Genomic DNA, 16,791 nt, shown 5'->3' with positions numbered 1-16,791 from the left:
GCACAAAGCCACCTCCTGATTTCAAAACAAAAGGGATGACAGTAACTGCAGGGGCCCAGCGGAATTACGAGTCGGGAATAAGCAGTAGGCTGTGCAGTGCATGCCAGAAAGCAGATCTGATTTGCTCAAAATTTCACCTGAGCTGATATCCGGGCGAATGTGGCATGACCCACAGAACTGCTCCTTCCCTGAACTGGAAGAAAGTGTTTCCATACTCTCTAAAGTACACCCGTTGCAGCCTGAAGAGAAGAAAGTCAGACAGAAAACCAGCACAGTGGCTCAGATGACTGTTCAGCAGCCAGAGAACATCACTCGTTACCCAGTGGCTTCCAGCGAGGAGGTGTTGCAAGTCACTACTTTGAACACCTCACGCATCAGCAAAGCCCAGAACCCCGCCAGCAGCGCCGGGGGTTTCTGCCCGTTTCCTCCAAGGGGCACTAGCAGCAGAACAAGCCACAGAGCGGCTGGGACAGGTCTCCCGCGTGCTCCTCCCGTCTGTTACCTGGCCGGTTATCTGTGGGCGGCGACAAGAGGTCTCTCATTTGTGCGTCTTTCAGGCCTTCTGCCCACTGCACGTCCAGAGTTCGGAGTAAAGGACAACTGGAACTACAAAGTGCCGACACTGCTATCCATGAGCACCCTGATAACAGCAGGTCTCGAAGACCTGCAGATACAGAAGAAGTTGGAGCACGCGGCCTAGCCAGAGAGACATCCGCGGTGACCTCCACTGCCATGCACAGGTCGGGTGAAGCCCACTGCCACTCTGACAAACCACCCAGCATGCCAGGGCAAGCAGGGACCCGTAAGCCTCCTCCTGCCCCCCCTCTCCCCCTCCGCTCATCACGTCAGCACAGGCACCTCCCACAGCAACGTTACCTGTTGACAAAGACCTGCCCCAATTTACTTCACCTAGCGCATCAAGTAGTCACAACGTAACTACTCTGGGCCCGTTTTAACCCGCCGATGCTTCATTCCTATGTACCTACTCCTCTCCTACGGATCCCCATAGTCATTCCTCAGAGATTAGATACAAACTGGTTTGCTGAATTCAGTGAAGCAGTCAAAAAACACATGACTTACCTGGCAGTCGGTTGATAAGCCAACTCAGCTGCTTTTTAGATATATTTGTCCAGCTAAGATCAAGGGTTACAGGCTGTCTCCTAATAATGCCACTAAGCATAAGTGGAGTGATGGATTTACAATGGTTTAAATCTATTTTGGTCCATAATCTTTTGTCACAGCACCTACCCAAAAAGAAAAAAAGCCAATAGCATTTAATTTGGCACTTGTTTTAACTTCTGCAAGACTTTAAAAGGTGTCATTAAACAGTAGGGAAAACTACAGCATTTAACTGAAAATAGCAAAAATAGGGCTGTGCAATATTGAGCTAAGCACACCACCACACAGTGTTACGTAGGTTTGAAGTTTCTCCATCAAATATATCATGCAATAAAGCATGGAATTATTTCCACAGAATTACAAGTGTCAACAACTTCAGATCTCATTTTAAGTCATCACAGCAGTTACTAAAACCCATTTCCTAGCCTGAAGACAAGCCCCACCTTCCTGCTTACCTTCTGAATACAAAGACTGGTTCTAAGTATCGCTGTCCTTCCCCTGTGCTTGCCTTACTTAAAACCACTGAATTTTGTAACACAGATCCCCCTGCTCCTGTTCCGTGCTTTTATGTTATTCCTATCTATGTGGCTTAGGCGCTCTTTGTGGTTCTTCAAGGGCAAGAACCAGGAAGTCCTAACGAGCACGCAAGATTCGCATTTTGTCATTTTTTTCCATTAGAAAATACTGCACTTACATGGAAAAGGCATTTACCAGCTTTCTGTGACACGAAGAAGCCCGCGGAGGAGGCGCTCCACACACATCATCTTGTACCAAATTATCAACCTCTCAACCTTCCTGCCATTTACCCTGTTTGTTACTAGACTGTGCTGGAAAGGAGCCTCTCTTACAATTTGCCCGTCTGTGTGCACATTACAGTTGAGTCCGAGATGACAGCCAACAAGAGACTTTACTGCAGGTTCAGTGAAACATATAAATCTGTCCACTAATGCTTCCTGCTGCTGTACAGTCACCGACTGTGTCAACGTTCACACTCCGGTACCCCGGGCACCGAACGGACACACTGTGAGTGAACAGGATAATGAAGGATTCCTCCATCAGCTCTGCTGGTACAGAACGCAGCAAACGGGATCGCTCTCCACATACCCTCTACAGGGAAACAATCAGCACAGACCTTCTGAGGAGAACACCGGGAGATCTTCACTGTATCTCAGTAGGTATTTAATGGCTGAACTGAACAAACAACTGCATTAGCAGTCAGCAAGTCCTGGGGGCGGAATGACACCAAGACTTAGCATGACCTAGACTGGCCATTCCAGCAGGCAAGAACATTGTGGTGCCTAACTATGGAACAGGCTGCTCCGGGGCGTTACAGCCCCGGCAGGCTGACACCTACGATGCTCACACACACAATTCCCACCAGAAATGCTGGAAACTGCTGTTTCTGAGAAAGCACCAAAAGACATGCTACTTCTCTGGAAGCTGCTGGTCACCCCTTCTCCTTGGGCTCAACAGAGCTTCGGAGATGACCTGCACCCCTCTTCTGGGAGGCATTAGTGCCTCCATCACCCACTCCCCTTTTGAGTCCATCCCGCTACATGTTAAGACTTAGCTCAGTTTCCCGCCCTCCTTACCATCTGTTCCAGGTCTTGCAAACTCTCATACAGATGCACAAGTCCCTATGACTGAGGTAGCTAAAGACAGCCATCCAGACTTCCCTCTGCATCACGTGGGCTGCCCCATCATCCAGGGGGAGCGAGTCCGGAGGGGGGCTGATGGGAGGTGGCCGGATAACATGCCGTTCCATCTGAATGCATTTGGGAGGAGAGAGCGAAGGCGGTGGCCGGGTTATTCCCCGAGGTGTGCTTCGCAGGCTGGGGATGAGCTGGTGCCTCAGCTCCCGGGGAGTCCCATTTAACCCTTTGTTGAACCTATGGAGTCTCTCGCTGTTGTTCAAAGCACGCTTAGGTTCCTCATTTTCGCTCTCAGGTTCAGATTTGATGGGTTGGTGATTCTCATTGGCAAGGCTGTTCTCGGTTTTTTGGATCTCCTGGTTGAGCTCCTTGCTGAGCTCCTTGCTCAGTTCTTTATTGGGAAGCCGCCTTTTCCGCCTCATCTTGAACTTCTTCTTGTCCCTGGGCTCGGCACCCTCCGTGCTGGGACCTGCAGTGGGCGAGCTGGACCGTGACTGGTCACTATCCTTGGACCTGGGAGGTGCTTCTGGCAGGTCATCCTCTGGCTCCTGCTTGAGGCGCCGCAGGGATTTGATCATGGCAGTTCGGTCATCTGGAGCCTTCCACGATCGCCGCTGAAAAGGAAGAGACAAGGGATGACTATTCAAGCAAGAATATACTTGGCAATATTTCACATGCTGATGTTCCACAGGCAGCCCTGCCCGGGGGGGGTCGGGCTCCCTGCCAGCACTGGGCCCCACCCATCCGAGCACAGGGGTACATTCACTGGCCAAAGGTATCAAGTTCAAGTGCCATCATGGATGAGGAGTCCAGCTATTGGACTCCAAGAGAGTGATAAACGCATTTATTCACCGTGCGTAATCCTGCAGATTTAAAGGCCTTACTCGTTACACAGTGGACGATTTGCATACAGAAGATAAACAGCAACCTGTAGACAGCTTTCTCCCCATCAGGCCAGAAGAAACCAGGCTTGGGACACATTCACTGGGCATCCACTTTAAACACTGCCTGATACGCATTCATGCCTGATGGCCAAAAGGTCAAGTTCTGAAACCTCCTGAATCGCAATCACTGACTCGCATGGTGGCTGTACTGTTGCAGCCCCTATTGCTGGATACTCACAGCCTCGTTTAATTACACTTTAGCTACTCCTTTACATCCTACTAAACTCCTCTGCGTCTTCTCAAGCTTCCCCCACCTCTGGTGCATGCAGAACGGGGAATGTGACTGACAGGTCTGACACACTGTTAGCCTGACGAGACCTCACGCTGAGACGACCTCCAACGCAACGCGTGATGACAGGGGTTAGCTGGCACCTTCTTCCCTGCCCCGGTCACTGCTCACGACAGCAAACTGCACTTCACTTGCTCACATTAATCAAACCTCTCTTTGATGCACACCAGATAGAAGCGTAAGAGACACACAAACCAAGACCAGGGACAACTTCAAGTCTAATCTGATCACTAAAAGCCAGAAAGAAGCCACCAACTGTTAAAATGAAATAGCTCTAATAAGAAGAGATCTGGACTGGCAAGAAAAGGTGAACTGCTGTGAACACACTTGCTGTATCAGAAGGTCTATGCTTTTGCAATAAACTAATTGGATCAAGTCAGTGGATGTGCTCCTGTGCTTCAGAGTGCGGCTCAGAGCAGAGAAAGCTGATCACCCTGTCTTCAAATTAACATATTATAAAGGCAGAGGTCACAGTAAGTTAATGACAGGTTAGAATAAAAAAAAATTACAACATCGGACTACGGTCAGCTTGCAGCATCCTTCACACAGGGTACTGATGAGCACTTAGTTTAAAGGTATCGGACTTCTGTTATCATGGCAGGTTGTGAGAGGTAACGAGCACTTTCGTGCCAGGTCACCCCTGGCTCGCTGGGGCGTCAGCGGGGGACTCCAGGATGTGCTGTGGTACAGACTGCTGAGGGGCTGTGTGGCAGGGGCAAGATTCAACCACACAGGAAGAGTGAAGCATCAACATAGAAACAGAGTTTTATTCCTTGGGTCATCAAAACACACCTTGCTGCTGTATTTTAATGTGGGAGAACAGAACAGAAAATATAAAACTAGGCACTGCAGCTAAACTATCCTGGAGTGTAAAGGTTTCCATGGAGAGAGATATTCTGTAATTTCAAGATGTAAATGTGTTAATAAAAACGCCTGCAGTGACACAAGGACATGACTGATCGAGAAACTGGCTCACCATTCAGCTCACATGAGGAGAGGGGATTAAAAGGCATTGAGAGCACATCTATTAAAAAGGCAAAGTACCTTCTTCCTGAAGAGTTTCTCTTCTTTTCCAAGTTTTAGCTGTTGGAAGAAAGAAAAGTAAAAACCCCAAAACATGCCATTTGTTGTGCTGCCTGATGAAGGTTTGGTGATCCATAGTGCCTTCCTCATGCACTGGGGGGCTTTCATGGAGCAATTCAAGCCATCCATAAATGCAGCAGTGAGTCCATAGGGATGGGAAAAGGAAAGCGTGGCCGGAAAGCAGATATGCACAAATGGGTATCCTCAATTTTGCGCTCTCATTCCACCAAAGCAACCCCAATCCCTACATTTACTGTATCGTAGCGTTCCTGCTGTCAAGCCTCACGGGGCAGACTGCCTGTCACTCCTCGTGAACTACACATGCAATACAAAACCAGCCACTGATTCCAATTTTAAAGCCATCAGCCATTTACTTGTGAGACACATGAAACCTAGCTCCTCATTTCTGCCTCTGCAAACCAGCATTTCTGTATATCCCTAATGCCATATTTCACAATCCACAAGATAATTCAGTGTCCCTGCCTGGCCCAAGAGCTCTGACTGTTAAATTCAGGGAAAAGCTGTCTACATCGCTGTTGTGAGCAGCTCCTCCTCTCTGCAGGCTACAGAAGGTGTCATTTCTAAAGGTCCTCTGATGGGTTTTGAGTATTGCACATCCCTGAATCAGCCACAAAACAAGCCGCCATGCGCCACCAAGTGGATAAAGATGAAAGAGTCTCCATCAAAAATTGATTTTCACCTTGTAAGGAACCCAAGCACCTTGTAAAAGCTTTTCAATTAAAGTGGGCTTTCTAGTATTTTGAATAAAACAACAGCTATAGCCCAATGTTTTCGGCCTCTGAACATCAACCCGAGCGTCGCTGTTAGAACTACTGTCCCGTTAGACTAGCAGTTTTCAGAAAGGAAGGTAAAACATCGCAGTTTCTTTTGTAACAATCTGGGATTTCAAGATGAGCTATAAGCCAGAAGGCAAGAGACATCAGCCCCAACCAGCCCACGCGCATCTGTGTAAGTAGATGAAAAGAGTGTTTTGTCATACCCGCTTTCTCATAGTGGGTTCCTGGGGTTTCTCAAATTTCCTTTTCCTCCACAGATGCACTTCGTCTGACTTTCTCCGCAGTATTGAGTCAACTTGAGTCTTTTTGGAATGTTCCTCTGATTTCCGCCTGGGAGTTTCTTCACAATCCCCTTTCCGTTTTGCAGCATCTGTTACTTCCTTATTGTCTCTGTTAATTTTCTGTTCCTTCAGCAATGAGCCTGGGAGATTTGATGCGTATTTGAATCCTGGTCCGCGCTTTTGCTTGTACGCCAAAGAGACACAAAACACAAACAAACTTTATATCTTGTGCCTTTCTCAGCTCTTTATCTAAGTTGTCTCCAAGACTGGTGGGTTGATCAGTTTGTAACAGACAAAATGGTTAGCAAGGAGTTAGAGGAAAGTAGTTTCAACCTTCATAAGCTTATTTTTGTAACTACACACTTGCAGCATCTGTCTCAGTTTGCAAAGAAATAATGTTTCTCTAATTCCAACAGGCACTTCAGGTTTTGCGTAACTGCTTCTGGATTTTGTTTTTTTAAAAAGTATTTTCATCTTAGAAATTAACATGCAGCAGTGCACAGAACTAACCTAAATATTCCCCAGGTTTTGGGTGAAGTGTTGGTACATGGAACAAGAATACAAAAGCTATTAAAGAACAGAAAGCCATCAGCTTAGTTCCTTCTCAACTGAATTAAGCACAAAGTCAAAAGATGCTAGTGGGCAAAATTATATCTACAAGCCAGAGGGAATGCTTGAGATTTTGTATCTCATTCCAGCACCACTTATTCCCATTAAACTCACTTTTCCAGTTTTCCCTGCATGGTTGCACTTTGGACACTCCCAGCAGTTCGGCAGCTCATCGTTAACCACACCATCCGATTCCTTCACCTGGTGAGAGAGAGGCACAACTCAATTCACAATTAGGCTGCAAAAAGCTGCAGAAGTCTACAGGCAGGTCATTTAGAGGCATTCTGTACAGCTCGTAATTTTCTCTGATTGACTGCTGCCCTCCCAATGGCTGCAGAAAAGAAACCCAGATCACCACAGGTGCTGCACCATCCTGTTGGCGCTGAGCAAGCCCTCGGTCCCGCACAATTACCCTTCTGATGTCAACAGGGGAGGAAAGCATGCTGGCCAAATTGGTATTTGACAAAGGGTTCAGGTCTGGGCTTTTTATGAAGGTCAATGACAACCCCAATTAACACAGGGCACATTCTGCTCTTAAAAAAAAAAAAAGCAACCAACAAACCAACAAAAACCCACCCCACCAACCCAAACCAAAACCCAGGACTGTAATCACACCATCTCCAAATGTCCTCCCACACCACTTGTTTGAAAAGCTCAGCCCCATCCCGTCCCCCCTGCCGCCCGGAGTGAGGCACAGCCTGATCTTTTAATAAGAAGGGATTTTTCCTATACACACATTCTCACATACATTAATACTGTTCGGCATTTTTAGAAGCAAAGCACTCTGCACTGTAATCAAGTGTTCCTTAAAATATTTTTCTTTATGGATCAGAACTAGCAGTCCCATGCCTCCAGCCCTCAACCCATGTGCCAATAAAAATGATGGTTGCCAAGTCAGCTAGAGAACAGGCACTTTTATTCAAAAGACTGGACACATGAAGGCATTTTTAAGGTTTCTCACACCCACAGTTACCCAGCTAGTGTAAGGAAGCAAAATGCTTACTACTTCACTACCTCTGAGAGACTGCGACATTGTGCTTTTTGAAGGAGAAGACGCACGCTCAGTGTTGTTACACTACAATAAAAGCACAGTCCTGCCCTACGCAGTTGAAAAGCTACTGGTTTCTGAATTTCCATATAGGAGGCCGCATTCCTTTCCAAACAGGAGATAGGTGTTTCTGAAAAGGCATTTCTGTGAATGAAACTGAGGATTAAAAGTAGAGCTAAGGTAAAAAAAATCCTCCATGCATAAATACGCTCACTGACGGCATGTTCACATTTAAGGGCTTAGTTATATATTCAGAAATAAGCCTCAGGGGAAAAAAAAGAAGATTAATTTATTACTATTATAGGCAACAAAAACATGCTACTGTCAAGGCAAATAGCTAGGCACTGGCATCAGCACCACAGTAGCTGGAGACTGCTGCTGAAACAGGCAGGGGCAAAGATCTGAAGATTTTTCATGTTTCTGAAACACTTCCTCCTCTCCTCCCAGCTCAGCAAAAACGCACTAGCAGTGCAGGATCAAGCCCTCGTTTTAGGGGAGCTGCTTCCTCAAGTCCCCGAGCCAGACAGCAGCCATTCTAGTTTCACCATCTAGTGAGACTGATGACATGTCAGTCTCTCTCAGCAAGTCTTCTGGAGTTAATAAATGAGTAAATGAAGTGGGCAGAATTTAAATACTGGTTTTATCACAACTGTGTGCCTTTGAACCTTCTTTCCCATGGTAGGTGTAAGATACTCCAGGAGTTGTTGTACACATCTCTGCCTCAGGGGAACAATTCCTGGCCCAAGCCCAAGTTGGGAACAAGTTATTTCCCGCACTGAATATAGAACAAATGCTACTGAAGGGAAAGCATTACAGCTCTGTCCCTTCTGTGAAGTTTAAGGAACTGAACAGATGTGAGGAACTGTAAGCAAACTAATTAGACACACACAAACCTGCCATTGAATCTGTCCCAAGCCTTTCAGGCTGGGTGGGAGCCAGTTCTGAGTGTTTGCTACAAACAGCAGGTGGGTGTCTGAGCCACAGTGGGAGGCATCTTAAGAAACGTACCTGCAGCACAAGGTCAGCAATTCAGAAAGTCTAAACATGAGACTACACTACTATGAAGCCTTCTTGTTAGGGAATATGGAGACCCCAGGATGCCGGTCTGACATCGCTGAGTGAGAGCCATGAATTCTGGAGTGCCAAGACTGAAACAACACAGGCAGCGAGACACACCTGGGCCGAACCCATGGGCAGCAGTGCAGCTGTGCTGGAAGAGGTCTTTGTACTTCTGCTGTTCTGACAAGACACCTAAATATCCACCTTTCTGCCATTATCACTATATCCATCTAGGATGAAAAAGAACAGGCTCCGACTGGGGAAAACGAACTCCTTTCTTAAGGAAACAGCATCAGATACTGCACTCGCTCAAACGTGCTAACCAGCATTAGCATTACTAGCAATTTGACACTTATCAAGGAAAGTTCATCAGTATCAGTTCAACTCAAATGCTCTGTAACAATGAAAAGGCAATATTCCTCCAAAAATCTGACCAGCTCCCTCTGGAAACAATGCTGCACTTGCAAAATGCTCGCCAAGATAGTTTTCATAAGAAACTCTTCAGCAAAAGGAGCATTTGTGTCAGTATTGTATTTTCAAGGAAAGAAGCACGGCAGAAACCTCCCAAGAGACTTCTCAGTATGCGGAACATCCTGGCTGTCCTTAGCACAGTTCCAACCCAAGCACCTAGTGTGCTCTGGTACCCAGGGCTCCCCCAGCAAGAGGCACTCACAGAAGTCCCTGAAGACTGCAAGTGTCAGAGCAGAGATGCACCTGAGCCACCCTTAATCTCCGCAGAGGCCATCCTCCAACGCTGCTTTTTCATGGAGAAAACGCACTACGAACAAGTATAGCCAAATCAGGTAGCTGCAAGAAGATGGACTTCAAACCACGAACAACCTGGAGTACAAATTAGCCAGTGCATGTGCCAAACTACTCTGCAAGCTTTGGAGATGCATCCTGGAGGGAATTCATTCCACATGGGAATAAGCCAGGAAAGGACATTCCTCCTTTCACTGATCCAGTTTATTCCAGTCTCCCTCAAAAGTACATTTGCCAGACATTTTATTGGAGATGACTGACAGTCTGCATTTACTACTGCCTGTTTACCGAGTAGGACAGGAAGGGGCTTTCTCTTGGGGGACAGCCGAAGCAGCTGCCCTGGGGCTGCATCTGCATTCAAAGGCTCTTCCCACAAGGACTATTCACAGACTCCATCCTCTGGGCTTAAGCCCATGTCAAGGGCTCCAGCAACATGTAAACATGGCAACAGATTTTCGTCTCCCAGAAAATCAAGGAACCCGGGAATAAAGAGCAAGGAGGGAACCAGGGAAGCAGCTCCATTTTCCTTTTGCTGTTCTCCGGTGCATAGCCTCATCTCGCCTTCCAAGACAATCCTGAAACCCTACTGGTGCCCTTTTGTCTCAGTAAATAAACAGTACCAGTTACCACACCATTCCAGCTCAACAGAAGCACTGAGAAATTAAAATACAAGACACACAAGGCACACTGTAAATCTCCCACTGCTTAATTTCCAGAAACACCCGAAGCAACATTGTTCTTAGTTACCAAAACAGCACTCAGAACATCACACATACATAGAAGAACAAACAGCACTTGCTTGATTTCACAGATCTGACCCACATCCTGTGCAACTAGTCCCAAATGTGGTACGGGGAGAGGAAACCATACTTGAACTGCCACTAGAGAATAATTCATGTCCTCTGGACTCAGCCATGAAGCATCACTGACACTGCAAAGCAAGAGATGGGGGAGTGCAGGGCACTTTGAGGAAGGACTGGAATAGCAAAGCAGCAGCTACAAGCCAAAACTGAGGTACCTCTGAAAACAAGCAGCTCCCTCCATTGCTTCATCAGCCCCCCGAAGCCTTGTTTTAAGCAGAGCCAAGCAAGCAAAGCTCCCTTTCAGAGCCCATCTGTGGCAGGAGCTGTGAGCACCAATTTCATGAATCAGGGAGACAGCCACAGTTCTGGTTTGCCAGCTACCTACTTTCTGCTCTAATAAATGACATGCACACAGCTTGGTGCAATACTACGTACAGCACAAGAAAAATAAAAGGCCAGGAGAGCATCACCCGGGGCCTACATAAGGAACATACCTCTCCTCCCAGAAGGGCCAAAAGCTGCTTTCTGGGGCACGGTGTGTCAGAATACATTCGCTTTGGCAAATCACTTTAACCATAAACAAATCAGCAACAGGAAACGGCTGATCAGCTGAAACAAACCAGCTCTGGAGAAAGGAGGCTTCTAAATGCTAATACACAAATGTATGCCCAAAATGACACTTTTGTTACCAGCAAAGAATATAGCTGCTCACAGGACTCAAGTCAGCCAAGGGTGAGCACTCCTGCAGCCTGAAACTTGCTCAGTTTGTTCTCTAGACCTGCAGTCTTCCTCCTGCAACATTTGCTCGTAACATCTTTAAAGCCAGCTGCCACTGAAAGGCACATCTGTGCCTGGACAAACACGAACAGCAAACTACTCGTTTGTACTTTGTGGAACACAGGAAGGAGCTACCGATACGGGGATTCTGACTAGCTCATCCAAAAATAGACAGATTTCGTGGTCCTCTTGAGCTGCCCGTCTCAACTGAAACTCTTCACCTCCTTAAACAAGAGGCAAAAAAGAAAGAAAACCAAACCAAAACCACACCCCGCAAGACATTTGAATCCACACACATTCTGGAGGCTGTCCAAAGGAAGAGTCTCTGCTTACAGGGGACGCTGGTTACATCAGAGGATCCTCGCCTGCCAGTCAGGACTGTGGGTGCCCCGGCTGCCACCCTGCTTCTCACACCAACTCTTTGCTCACTTAAGTTTCCAAAGACAAAAATGTGAAACCTTGCGCTTGTTACCACAGGGGCCCCCCCCCCTGCCAGTCAGGACTGTGGGTGCCACGGCTGCCACCCTGCTTCTCACACCAACTCTTTGCTCACTTAAGTTTCCAAAGACAAAAATGTGAAACCTTTCCAATTTCTGTGCACTGCTTTTATGTTAAGGTGATAACTAATCCAGTTTCTGTTTCCAACGTGTATCGCATCCTTGTACTCACCTTAAGGCATCCTGGGTGTATTATTTCATTACAAATGGAGCATTCCATTAGCATGAGATTAAACTTGCTCTCCTCCTCTTCCACAGTGTCCTCTTTCCCAGCTTCTCCGCACACCAGACACACAGCAGTATGAGGCAACACCGGCTGTTCACACATATCAGAAAGAAGTCTTGATCAGGACACGAACAGAACAGAAGAACTCAATGTGCATTTACAGTATCCTCATTTCAAAGAGGAGATAAATAGGGATTAATTGTGCAAACTGCTGAAGGCTCCAGACCAGGAGAGCAATGAAGGCAAGAAAACCCGGTAACAATTGGGGCTGGGTACCCAGACCAAGCATCACAGGACATGTTTCGTGGAATGAAAGTGCCCTCCCTGTGGCAACACAGATTCATGGGGCATTCCCAGGGATGGATGAAAATGCTTTCTTGGTGGGTCCCTCAAATCTGTGAGCTGACACAGACACTGGCATGCAAGTCTCTTCACTAGTGTACAGTGGGAGGGAAAAGAAGCAACCTAGAACATCACTATTCACATCAATTAAGCTTCACAATCTGACTAGCAATTTGGCAGCTCCCCTATTTTAGAAACAGGGCAGACAGATGTTACGAGACACAATCCAGGTCTCACAGCAAGCCCACAACAGAACCAAGAACAGACCTTTTTCTGACTGACAGTCTATTATCTAGGGCCCTGCTCCCAACCTGAGCATTGCAAAAAGCACTGCACCGACACTTAAAAAGAGAATTCCTCTCCTGCAAGTGTCACAAGTGAGAAGCGCACTGATTTTTTTCTGTCTTTTGCTGAGGTAGAAAGGGAACTGCAGCATCTCACAGATCTATCACCCATGTCAAAGCACTGAATGCCAGTCTAATTAAAAAGCCACCTTTGTGCTAATGAGGAACAAACTTCTGGTTTGCGGCAATAAGGTATGAGCCTCATTACAAGAAAAAAAAAAGGAAGATCCTCATAAGAAGCTGGTTCTAATGTGAAATGCAATCGATTAGGTTGCAATTCTTAACTACTGAGTAGCCAGAGAGATGGGTTTTCACCGCAAGAATCTCTTGTAGATGGAGCAAATAAAATCTGTAAGTGGATACTTGCACACCAAACCAAACCCATACAGCAACAGTGCATCCTTCAGCAAGTTTCAGATAGGGAAAAACCTAGTATAGCAAGCCATTACAGAGTACAGCGTGCTGCCCCCCGCACCAACATGATACATTAGCTACAGCAACACTTTCCTGCTTTCTCATGCCAGTACTTACCCACGCTCCATTTTAAAAGCATTTTGCAAATGCTATTTAATTCCCACCCTTCCTCCAAGCACAAAATAGGAATCCCCAGGATCCCATTCCACCAGCAGGTAAACCAGATTAAAGCTAAGTTGTCCAGAGCTGTAAGAGCTCTGTCCACTTGTTTTGTCCTATCTCCCACACAACAAGTATTTATACCCACACACGAGAACAAACATCCCAGGAGCAGTACAATTTTCCTTGCTGGGAGCAAGGGTGTCTAGGGAATCTCCTCTGTGCCCCAACTAGCCCTGTCCCGCTGACAGGCTGGAACAGCAGCCATGCTATCACAACTTGTCCTCCCAGCACAAAGCCCCCACGCTCCCTTCAGACCTATTCAATGCAGTATAGTGTCCCAGGCACTCCTGTTTCCTTTCTTGATTGAACTAGTGATGCAGAGGAGTTTCCTGTTCTCCAAACAGCAGTACAGGCTCTCTTAAGGCTTCTGAGTTTAATGAAAGTCTGTGTCTAGTTAATATTGTCAATGTTATTAACCAGAGGAAAGCACAATCCCAGAACTGTAGGGATCATTACTTCCACAGAGCCTTGCTTCGGTATTTTGGGTTTTTTTTTTTAGCTGGAAGCTGTTGGATAGGTACCACAATATATTACTACCGCAATTGTTAGAGAACATAATGAACAAGAGTAAAGACAATAGGATTGCTTATAGAAACTTAAAGCACCGTTAAAAGTTACAACAGTTCAACTTGTTAATTTTCTGTGCTTTTGCTGCTCTGGAGAGAATTTGTATTACTCCCCCTGCTATTTACACCAATGGGAACCTACGAAGAGCACAGAGGTCTTCTCTAGTGCATGGAAGGGTGGGACAAGGAATCAGAGTACCCTGGCTACCAAGCCCTGTACTCTAACGACAGCTCCTGGAAATAAAACTGCAGATACCAAGAAGAAAAACACTTCATTAGAGGAAAGGGGATGAGAGGATGACTAGACTCAGCCAGAAGAGAACCCAGTTCATCTCCAAAAGGCTCAGCCTGTGTATCAAGAGTGAAACAGCTTAGTATGAAAGTTTCCTTCATCAGCCAGGACAAGAAAGCATACTGCAGCCCTAATTTAATCCCTCCACGATTTCACTATTTCTTCTCCCTGGAGAATAATAAATTCTTCATCCATGCTGTTCAATTCATGCCACACTCCAGGAAATCAAGTGTTCAAAGAAAAGACACTTGAGCTGCAAAAGCACTCTGCGGAAAGGTAGATATTCTATGTACTTTACTGAAAGATCCAGCAGAGCCGAATCCAATCCTCTATGTCAAGAACAGTGCATGGCTTAGAACAGGACATGGAGTGAGCTACCAGGAGCAACTACTGGAAGCCTTAAGTGCTTATCAGGTTTTTTATCAGTGTCAGACCAAGTCATTTAATGCCTCTACTTCAGTTTCCTCATCAGAATTAAAGAAAAAAAAAAATCTAATTGAAAGGAACAGTAAAAAGAATTAGACAGAAATCAGTATAGATGGGGTGATATTTCAGTTATGAATAAACAACATTCCTTTCCTTAAAAAAAAAAAAACAACCAAAAAAAACCCCAGAAAAGCACACTCCTTAACAACAGCATAATCAAGACCTTCCAAAGAATTAAGAGAAAAGCTGAAGCTATTTTTTACCTTTGAATGGGGGCACTGTGGACATGAGACCTGAGGAGAAGCTCTGTGATAGTCAGTATGAAAGCAACAGATTCAAAAGGTGCTTGACAACTTAATGGAAGATTAATCTGTCAATATTTGTTAAATACAAAGCTATCACTTATGACTCAAGATGCTTCTAGGCAATGTATCACTGGAGCCCAGGAAACTGACTGCCTGCTTGCCCTGTTCTGATGCTCATTCTCCAACAGCCATTTCCAGTCCCTACAGAAGACAAGACCCTGGCTTGATGGCTCTTTGGCTCACCTGGATCAGATCCCTCCTATATGCCTCGGTAACAGCAAACAAATTGAAATTAAGGTCTCAAGTAGCCTGGAGCTGGGGTCACCAATGCCAAATCTTGGAGGATGCCAGTCAAAGATTTCTCAGCATCTTTTCCCTTTGAATCAGAACGTCCCACTCTTCCCCTTCTCCCCCAAATTCCAGAATTTCAGTATGATTTGAGAGCTAATTTCTGGTGTACCAATAATCTCCACATCTACCTTCTGTATTGTTGAGAATGACAGCCGTTCTACTAAGTTTTAGGAGCATTTCGGTTTAAGATTTGGGGTGGGGGGAGAAAAGTGACAGGAAGAAGAGCTCTGAACTGAGAGGGCAGGGACTACACTGTTTTGCCTCATATGCTTTAGAGACTACTCAGAGCAGAGTTCTCGGTTCCACACCTTGTCATCAGGAGACAGATACTCCAAACAAGCTGTAGCAACAGGTACACTTACTGCGATACACTGCCTCATAATGCAGGACTGCTTCATCCTGCCAGGTCCCCCAAATTTCTTCATGTCTTTGCAGAAGTGACACTCGCCGCACTCTGTCCGCAGACACGCCTCGCACTTGCGGCATCGCGTCCTCCTCCGACGTGCTCCAGCGGTTGTCCGGTTAGCTGCAAGCTTTACTGCAGAAGCAGTGCCCAGTTTCCCTTTGGGCCGTCCGACTGCCCTGTTCTGAAAGAGCCAGATACACAAGGTTAATTGCACATCCCACTTACCATCCAAACTACAAAATTCCTTGGACAGTAGTCGATACATCTTAGATGGAAAACCGACAGCTGTTTCAGAATTATACACAGATGCATACGATCACTCTTGTAACTGAAGGAGTTCCATTGCCTTTTCAAGAAAAGATTCATTGTAAACCAACAAAGAAAACCAAGGCCTAAATGAGAGATCCCAGACCTATAGCAAGCCCACTTCAATAGGAGAGCAGGGAGAATCAATGTACACACAGCTCGATGCAGGACCAAGTCCCACGTGATGTGCTTGGTTTAGGTGAAGAGACGACCTGTGCCATTGCTGAGCTCTGAGCTAGAGAGCTCTTAGGATTGTGCTCAGATTAAGCCCGGTCTGCTTTCCTCCACTGGAAGTGGAAGAACCAAGGAGGCAGCAAAAGTAATTCTGAGTTTAGGTACAGCAGAGAAACACTCAGCAGCAATGGCTCAAGCCACAGCAATCTCCCTCAAAAAACAGGAGAGTATAAACTACTTCCAAGTGATAAAGTAGGAAATAAAACACAAATACTACAAAACCCTTCCAGAGTCACTCCCCTCATATTCAATACTAGCAAGTGCTCAAAAATAGAACACTACCTGATGCTGTGCAAAGGCTAAAAAGGGCATCCCAGGTCTAGATTTCAATGCCCTTTAAGACAGAAACTAAAGGAGCACGAAAAGATTTTTACATTATTAGGTTAACTGCAACGTATTCACTCTGGATATCTAAATTTCATGTTCTCATTGAAAACTCCCTGTTATACACAAGAACTTGCAGCTCAAGCCAAACATCACTAAATACGATGTAATTGTATGGGACTAATTACGCAAGAATTGGCTTGGCTCATTCTTACCACTGACAGCTTTCTCCATAAAGATTGTAATAATAGGACTGCAAAGCTCATCTGGTTTAGTATTTATACATTTTTTCCACTTTATGCACATCTCAGCA

The 16,791-nt window shown here is 46.0% G+C and overlaps 1 protein-coding gene across 5 annotated transcripts in view; it reads right to left on the bottom strand.

Moving 5' to 3' along the window:
* Positions 1–16,791, bottom strand: part of LOC104130143 (lysine-specific demethylase 2B) — an 86,482-nt gene that overhangs the window by 2,466 nt on the left and 67,225 nt on the right. For 3 of the 5 annotated variants that reach the window (XM_035898556.1, XM_035898559.1, XM_035898560.1), the window contains 8 exons: positions 15,571–15,795; positions 11,893–12,036; positions 6,889–6,975; positions 6,088–6,357; positions 2,712–3,385; positions 1,081–1,244; positions 503–664; positions 138–239 (listed from right to left, as the gene is read on the bottom strand). In XM_035898556.1, the coding sequence (XP_035754449.1) occupies positions 138–239; positions 503–664; positions 1,081–1,244; positions 2,712–3,385; positions 6,088–6,357; positions 6,889–6,975; positions 11,893–12,036; positions 15,571–15,795 (1,828 nt within the window). Of the gene's footprint in view, positions 1–11; positions 240–502; positions 665–1,080; positions 1,245–2,711; positions 3,386–6,087; positions 6,358–6,888; positions 6,976–11,892; positions 12,037–15,570; positions 15,796–16,791 lie in introns of those variants that run through there. The other 2 variants (XM_035898558.1, XM_035898557.1) reach the window with 2 other exon arrangements.

The sequence above is a fragment of the Egretta garzetta genome, unplaced genomic scaffold (assembly GCF_000687185.1).
Source record: "Egretta garzetta isolate BGI_Z169 unplaced genomic scaffold, ASM68718v1 scaffold447, whole genome shotgun sequence".
Lineage (NCBI taxonomy): Eukaryota > Metazoa > Chordata > Aves > Pelecaniformes > Ardeidae > Egretta > Egretta garzetta.
The sequence above is the reverse complement of the archived record's forward strand: the minus strand, read 5'-3'. Positions and strand labels throughout refer to the sequence as shown.